This window comes from Belonocnema kinseyi, chromosome 5, assembly GCF_010883055.1.
Source record: "Belonocnema kinseyi isolate 2016_QV_RU_SX_M_011 chromosome 5, B_treatae_v1, whole genome shotgun sequence".
NCBI lineage: Eukaryota > Metazoa > Arthropoda > Insecta > Hymenoptera > Cynipidae > Belonocnema > Belonocnema kinseyi.
In genome coordinates this window covers 138,226,878-138,235,772 of record NC_046661.1, presented here as the reverse complement: position 1 = coordinate 138,235,772, position 8,895 = coordinate 138,226,878, and the positions used below count along the sequence as shown (strand labels likewise).

General features: G+C 23.9%; 1 protein-coding gene across 1 annotated transcript in view; it reads left to right on the top strand.

The window, feature by feature from the left end:
* Positions 1-939: 939 nt before the first annotated feature.
* LOC117173308 (serine/threonine-protein kinase PAK 1) overlaps positions 940-8,895 on the top strand; it is a 32,095-nt gene continuing 24,139 nt past the window's right edge. The window contains exon 1 of the mRNA XM_033361799.1: positions 940-1,589. Within this exon, the coding sequence (XP_033217690.1) occupies positions 1,448-1,589 (142 nt within the window). The 5' untranslated portion in view covers positions 940-1,447. The remainder of the gene's footprint in view (positions 1,590-8,895) is intronic.

Sequence of the window (8,895 nt, the reverse complement as noted above, 5' to 3'; positions counted from 1 at the left end):
TAAAATGTCGCGAATAACAATTTGCCCTAATTTTAAAACGTTGGAATAAATTTTTGACCTAATTTTAATTTTTCGAATTACTGTTTGCCTTAATTTTATTTTTTCGAATTATAATTAGCCCTAATTTTAAAAAATCCGAATTACTGCTTGACTTAATTTTTTCTAATCATAATAATATGAAATGTTCGCAATTAATTTTTGGCATATTTGAATTTTTCCAAATTAAAATTTTCCATGAGTTTTGAAGGTTCTTCTTATAATTTTCCCTTATTTTAAAAATCCCGAATTATACAATTTGCCCTAATTTGTAATTTTCTAAATATCAATACCTATCAAAATTTCCAGGACTTCCGGGCTTTTAGACCTTTTTGCTTTGATTAAAACATTTCTAAATGAAAAAAAGGTCAAAATAACACCAAAATCCACTCTAAATTTTTTATTATAACTTTCTTTTTCCTCTAGCATACATAAATACTTAAAAAATAATTTAAATATTAAAGTTTCGCCTAACGATATGCAACCCCGCCAACAAGTGTGTAAGTTTAGTTGCTTTCCTGTGATTTCCTCCGCGTCTGACATCTGTCATCTGGTCCACCTTGTACAAAAAAAAAAAATTTATTCAATCTAAAAATCACACAAATTTGATCGAAACTTTATAAAAATAAAAAAAAGTAATTAAATCTCATAAACAGAAACTCCCCTTAACTAATTGACTAAGTTATTTCATTTTCTAACCTCACTTTTCAAACCACCCAGAAAAGTCGCATTAAAAATTAATGATTCATAGCAAAAAGACGCGGATTCACTCATTTTTCTAAATCGCCATAATTAGCTACGGCAATTAGTCCGATTACCTTGTCATTTTCACTTTTAAATCATCTTGTCTCGTATCGAAACTGTTGTCATCAGATGGCGCTCTGACGTTCGCGTCATTACCGAAACTACACCCCGCTGGAATAAAATGATCATTGTGCTTATCGAAAGTGAAGAAATCCGCGACAGATAAGCCTTTAATTCCCTCTAATAAATTTCCGGACGGTGATAAGAAAAGCTTTGTTTTGAAACTTGACGCCCCAAGTGCCGTTTTCAATTTTGAGGTTAAACTCGAGTGAATGAAAGTGAATTTTCGATCCCTGATCTCCAAGTGTCATCTAAATGCCATAAATGGCACATGGGTGTGAAGAGGTGTCGTGTTTGCGAAAAGGGCTTTTATCGCGATCGATAAACGTCCCCCGAAAAATGGGTGTGAACCTCCGAGTGCTCTAGCTGACAAGAACAAGGGGTGCTGGCAAAACCTAACCTATAATCCGATTACATTCCTTTTTTGCTTCCGTCCTTTCGCTTTCTTCTCGCATTTATAATTAGCGATTTTCGCTTTCTCCTTGAACTCCGTTTCACAATATTTCTCAAAACGGAGGGTCGAAAATACTTCCGGTTCCGCAGAAAGATGAGTTTGAGCATCAGCAAGCTTTTTTCGAAAAAGAAACATTACAGCGGGGCAAATCTCGAGCCCTTGAACACCGTCTCCGAAATCGGACTTCCGACTGATGTGTCTCACCAGTTTCACGTCAGCAAGAATGCGGTCACAGGTAAATTTTAAAAACATTTACATTTTTTGAGCGAGAAAGAATTTTTTTATTTCAATGGAGGGGCGTCACGGCATAACCATCTAAGTGTCACTTTTTTCGATGCAAGTTTTTTTTAAAGCTAGTTTAATTGGGTCAGTGTGGCCACAGGTGAGGAAAAACTCTTTTTCTCAAGTGGCATATGAGTCACGTTTTAAGATAGTCAGTAGTCACTTTTTTAAAGGTCTACAGCATTTTCTCGAACTGTTTTGTTATCCTTGATATTTTAATCTTTTTTTTTTAATTCTAAGTACTTTTTAAGAGATTTAAAAATTTCATAGTGATTTTAAAACATTTTCCAGTATATGAAAAATATTTGAGGATATTTTAAAAGTTTCCAGGGAATTTTTAATTGATTTCACAAGTTTTATGCGATTTTAAAGAATTTTAAGGTATCTTGACAAATTCTACGTGATTTTAAAGAGATTTAAAAAGTTTCTTGGGATTCCAAACGATTAAAAAAATTTAAGAGTATTTAAAAAAAAAATCTATTTTGAAGATAATTAAAAAGTTTGAAGATTTTCAAAAGATTTAAAAGATTTTAGGGTCTTAATGAAAATTTCAAGTAATTTTGAAGACATTTTAAAAGATTTGAAATATTTAAGGGTATTTACGCAAATTTTAAGAAACTTTTAAGAGCTTTAAAAAAGGTCACGGGATTTCAAAGGATTTATAATATTTTGGTGTAATTTAAAATATGCCAATGAATTTGAAATATATTTCAATAATTTGGAAGGATTACAAATGATTTGAAAGATTTGAAGTATTTTGAAAAATTCCAATAAATTTTAAAGAGCTTTAAAAAATGTAAAGAGGTTTCAAATGAAATCAAAGGATTTGGACTATTTTAGGGTATTTTTAAACATTTCAAAGAATTGTCAAATTTTTCAAGATTCAATTTTTTTAATTCTACTAAAATTTGAATTTTGATTAACTTAAAATATATTAGGATAATTTAAAAGAATCCAATGAATCTTCAATTGATTTCAGTAATGTGATAGGATTTGAAATATTTTTTTAATAGATTTCAGGGTATTTTTAAATATTTCAAAGAATTTCTAAGATCTTTAAAAAAAATTCTGGGATTTCAAAGGATTTACAATTCATATTTCAAAGGATTTTGAAAAATATTTCAATAATTTGGAGGGATTCCAAATATAATATAATGGCATTTCAAATGAATTTGAATGAATGATTTTAGCACATTTTTAAACATTTCAAAGAATTTTCAAGTTTTCAATTTCTAAAGGTATTATAATATTTTTTAAATTCGACCAAAATTTAAATGTTGATAAATATAAAAAATATTAGGATAATTTAAAAGGCTCCAAGGAAATTGTAATTGTTTTAAGTAACTTAATAGGATTTCTAATGAAATAAAAAACTTGTAGGGTATTTTTTAAAATTTCAAAGAATTTTAAAGACCTTTAAAAAGTGTCATGGAATTTCAAAGGTAATTTGGAATATTTCAGATAATTTAAAAAGATTCCGAGAAATTTTTAATACATTTCAATAATTTCAAAAGATTTGAAGTATTTGAGTATATTTTCAAATTCCACGGAATTTTGAAGATTTTTAAAAGTTTCAAGGGATTTCTAAAGATTAAAAACATTTAAGGGTATTTAAAGAAATTTAAAAAAAATTTCTGGCATATTTAAAAAGTTTTAAAAGGTTTCAAGGCATTTCAAAAGATTTGAAATATTTTCGGGTATCTATGAAAATTCCAAGTAATTTTGAAGAGATTTAAAAATATTGCAAAGAATTTGAAATATTTTAGTTTATTTTAAAAGATTTCGAGGATTTTTTAATACATTTCAATAATTTCAACGAATTTCAAAAGATTTGAAATATTTCTGAATATTTTTTCAAATTCCACGGAATTTTGAAGAGATTAAAAAAATTGCAATGGACTTGAAAATATGTTGAAGTATCTTTAAAAATTTCAATTAATTTTTCAGAGATTTTAAAAGTTTCAAGGAATTTTAAAAGATTTTAGCGTAACTTGAAAAATTCCAAGTAATTTTTTAAAGATTTTTTAAAAGTTTCAAGGGATTTCAAAGGATTTCAAATATTTTAAGGGATTTCTAAAGATTAAAAACATTTAAGGATATTTAAAGAAATTAAAAAAAAAACTTTTGAACATATTTAAAAAGTTTTAAAAGGTTTAAAGGCATTTCAAAAGATTTGAAATATTTTCGGGTATCTATGAAAATTTCAAGTAATTTTGAAGAGATGATAAAAGTTTGAAGAGATTTAAAAATATTGCAAAGAATTTGAAATATTTCAAGTTTTTTAGAAATATTTTAGTTTATTTTAAAAGATTTCGAGGAATTTTTAATACATTTCAATAATTTCAACGAATTTCAAAAGATTTGAAATATTTTTGAATATTTTCTTTACTTTCCACGGAATTTTGAAAAGATTTAAAAAGTTTTAATGAGTTTCAAAATATTTTAAAGTATCTTGAAAAATTTCAATTAATTTTGTAGAGATTTTTAAAGTTTCAAGAATTTGAAATGTTTTAGGGTATTTCGAAAGATTCCAAAAAATATTTCATAGATCTCAATCATTTGATGAGATTCCAGGAAATTTTAAGGATTTTAGAGTAGTTTTTAAAATACCACGGAGTTTTGAAAAGTTTACAAAAAATTGCAATTGATTTCAAAACATTTTACAGTATCTTTAAAAATTCAAATGAATATTTGGAGATTTTTAAAGTTTCAAGGGATTTTAAAGATTTTAGGGTATCTTTCAAAATTCCAAGTAATTTTCAGGAAATTTAAACTTTTCATGGGATGGAAAAAAATTCAGGAATATGAAATATTCCAGGGTTTTTTTTAAGTTTTCAAGGAATTTTAAATTTATTTCAGTAATTTTATGGGATTTCAAAGAATTTTAAGAATCCTAAAAATGAAAGAGATTTAAAACGTTTAAAGGGATTTTAAAGATTTAAAATATTTAGGGGTTTTTGAACAAATTTAAAGATATTTTTAAGAGCTTCGAAAAGTTGCATTATTTTAAAGGATTTCAAATATTTAAAGGTAATTTGAAACATTTTAGGTTATTCTAAAAGATTTAGAATTTAAAGTTTTCAAGGAATTTTTAATTTATTTCAGGAATTTTATTGGATTTTCAAGAATTTTAAGAGATATCTTGAAAAATTCTAAGTGATTTTAAAGACATTTAAAAAGTTTCAAGGGATTTAAAACGATTAAAAAAATTTAAGTGTATTTAAAAAAAAATCTATTTTGAAGATATTTAAACAGTTTTAAAAGATTTCGAAAAATTGAAAAGATTTGAGGATATTTATGAAAATTCCAAGTAATTCTCAAGATATGAAAAAGTTCAAGATTTCAAAAGATTTGAAATATTTTTAGAAATTTCACGGAATTTTGAAGAAATTAAAAAAATTGCAATGGATTTCAAAACATTTTACGGTATCTTTAAAAATTTTAATTAATTTTCTTAAAGTTTCAAGGGACTTTCAAGGGTTTGAAATGTTTTAGGATATTTGAAAAGATTCCAAAGAATATTTAATATCTCTTAATCGTTTGATGAGATACCAATGAATTTTACCATTTTTTAGAGTATTTTTTAATGTATCACGGAATTGTGAAAAGATTTAAAATTTTTTAAGGAATTTCAAAAGATGTGAAAGATTTTAGCGTATTTTTAAAAATTCCAAGTAATTTTGGAGAGATTTTAAAAGTTTCAAACTGATTTTAGTAAATGGGATTTTAAAAAAATGCAGGTATGTGAAATATTCCAGGGTATTTTAAAATATTCCAAGGAATTTTCAATTCATTTCAGTAATTTTATGGGATTTCAAAGAATTTTAAGGTATCCTAAAAAATTCTAAGTGATTTTAAGGTGATTTAAAACGTTTCAAGGGTTTTTAAATGATTAAAAAATTTAAGGGCATTTTAAATATATATATTTTGAAGATATTTACAAATTTTTAAGAGAGTGCAAAGTATTTTAAAGATTTAAGGGTATTTATGAAAATTCAAAGTAATTTTGAAGATATGAAAAAAGTTTAAAAGGGATTTTAAAAGATTTGAAATATTTTAGAGTATTTAAACAAATTGAAATATATTTTTAAGAGCTTTCAAAATCTGCAATATTTTAAAGTATTTGAAATATTTCAGGGTAATTTGAAATGTTTTAGGTTATTTTAAAGGATTTTGAGGGATTTTTAATACATTTCAATAATTTCAACGGATTTTAAAAGATTTGGAATTTTTTTAATTCTACGAAATTTGGAAGAGATTTAAAAAATTCAAACGTACTTCAAAACATTTTAGGTTATCTTTAAAAATTTCAATGAATTTTTTAGAAATTTTTGAATTTTCAAGGGCTTAGAAACGATTTAAAAAATTTGAGGTTATTTAAACAAATTTGAAAAAAATTGGAAGATATATAAAAAGTTTTATGAGTTTTAAAGGGATTTCAAAACATTTGAAAGAGTTTAGGGTATTTATGAAAATTCCAAGTAATTTTGAAGAGATGAAAAGAATTTTAAGTGATTTTAAAAGATTTTAAAGGATTTTCAATATTTAAGGGTATTTAAACAAATTTTAAGAAATTTTTAAGAGATTTTAAAACTTGCAAGATTTTAAGGGATTTGAAATATTTCAGGATAATTTGAAATATTGTAGGTTATTTCAAAAGATTCCGAGGGATTTTTAATACGTTTTAATAATTTCAACGGATTTTAAAAGATTTCAAATATTTTTAAATATTTTTTCAAATTCAACGAAATTTTGAAGAGATTAAAAAAATTGCAATGGATTTCAAAACAGTTTAGGATATCTTTAAAAATTTCAATTAATTTTGTAGAGATATTTAAAGTTTTAAGATTTAAAAAATTATAAGGGATTTCCAATGATTTAAAATTTTTTAGCCTATTTTTAAAAATTGCAAGTAATTTTCAAAAGATTTTTAAATCTATTTCAGTAATTTTATGGGATTTCAAATAATTTTAAGGTATCTTAAAAAATTCTAAGTGGTTTTAAAGAGATTTAAAAAGTTTCAAGGGATTTCAAACGATTAAAAAAATTGAAGGGTATTTAAACAAATTAAAAAAAAAATTTGGAAGATATTTAAAAAGTTTTATGAGTTTTTAAGGGATTTCAAAACATTTGAAAGAGTTTAGGGTATTTATGAAAATTCCAAGTAATTTTGAAGAGATGAAAAGAATTTTAAGTGATTTTAAAAGATTTAAAAGGATTTTCAATATTTAAGGGTATTTAAACAAATTTTAAGAAATTTTTAAGAGATTTAAAAACTTGCAAGATTTTAAGGAATTTGAAATATTGTAAGTTACTTAAAAAGATTCCGAGGGATTTTTAATACATTTTAATAATTTCAACGGATTTCAAAAGATTTCAAATATTTTTAAATATTTTTTCAAATTCAACGAAATTTTGAAGAGATTAAAAAAATTGCAATGGATTTCAAAACAGTTTAGGATATCTTTAAAAATTTCAATTAATTTTGTAGAGATATTTAAAGTTTTAAGATTAAAAAAATTATAAGGGATTTCCAATTATTAAAAATTTTTTAGCCTATTTTTAAAAATTGCAAGTAATTTTCAAAAGATTTTTAAATCTATTTCAGTAATTTTATGGGATTTCAAAGAATTTTAAGGTATCTTAAAAAATTCTAAGTGGTTTTAAAGAGATTTAAAAAGTTTCAAGGGATTTCAAAAGATTTGAAATATTTAAGGGTATTTAAACAAATTTAAAGATATTTTTAAGAGCTTTAAAGTTTGCAAGATTTTAAAGGATTTGAAATATTTTATGTTATTTTAAAAGATTTCGTGGGATTTTTAATACATTTGAATAATTTCAACGAATTTCAGAAAATTTGAATATTTTTTCAAATTCCACGGAATTTGGAAGAGATAAAAAAAGTTTAAAAGGGATTTAAAATTTTAAAAAAGATTTTAGCCTATCTTTAAAAATTTTAAGTAATTTTGGAGGGATTTCAAAAGTTTGAAGGGATTTTAAAGATTTTAGGGTATCTTTAAAAATTCCAAGTAATTTTCAGGAAATTAAAAATTTTCATGGGATTCAAAAAAATTTAGGAATATGAATCCAGGGTATTTTTAAAGTTTTCAAGGAATTTTAAGTTTATTTCAGTAATTTTATGGGATTTCAAAGAATTTTAAGGATCTTGAAAAATTCAAAGTGTTTATTGTAAAGAGATTTAAATAGTTTAAAGGGATTTTAAAAGATTTCAAGAAATTTGAAATATTTAGGGGTATTTAAACAGATTTAAAGATATTCTTAAGAGCTTTAAGAAGTTGCAAGATTTTAAAGGATTTGAAATATTTCAGAGTAATTTGAAACATTTTAGGTTATTCTAAAAGATTTAGAGGAATTTTTAATACATGTCAATAATTTTAAAATATTTTCTAATATTTTTTTTAGTATTTTGTAAAATACTGCAGAATTTTGAAAAGATTAAAAAAGTTTCAAGGGATTTAATTTTTTTTAAATATTTTAGCCTATCTTTAAAAATTCCAAGTAATTTTGGAGATATTTTAAAAGTTTCAACTGATTTGAGTAAATTAATGGGATTTCAAAGGATTTCAAATATTTTAAGGTATCTTTAAACATTGGAAGTAATTTCGAAGAGATTTACAAAGTTTAAAGGGATTTTAAAGATTTTTGGGTATCTTTCAAAATTCCAAGTGATTTTCAGGAAATTTAAAAAGTTTCAACGAATTTCAAAAGATTTAACATATCTTTTCAAGTTCCACAGATTTTTGAAGAGATTAAAAAAATTGCCATGGAATTCAAAACATTTTGGGTATCTTCAAAAATTTCAAATAATAGTTTAGAGATTTTTAAAGTTTCAAGGATTTGAAATATTTTAGGGTATTGTAAAAGATTCCAAAGAATGTTTAATAGATTTCAATCATTTGATGAGATTCTAATGAATTTTAAAGATTTTATCGTATTTTTTGAAGTAACACGAATTTTTGAAAAGATTTAAAAAGTTTGAAGGGATTTGAAAGATTTTAGGGTATCTTTCAAGACTCCAAATAATTTTTAGAAGATTAAAAATTTTCCTGAGATTTAGAAAAATTCAGGAATATGCAACATTCCAGGATATTTAAAAAGTTTTCAAGAAATATTTAAAATTAATTTCAGGAATTTTATAGGATTTCAAAGAATTTGAAAGTATCTTTAAAAATTCTAAGTAATCTTAAAGAGATTTGAAAAGTCTCAAGGGATTTCAAACGATTTAAAAAATTCAAGGG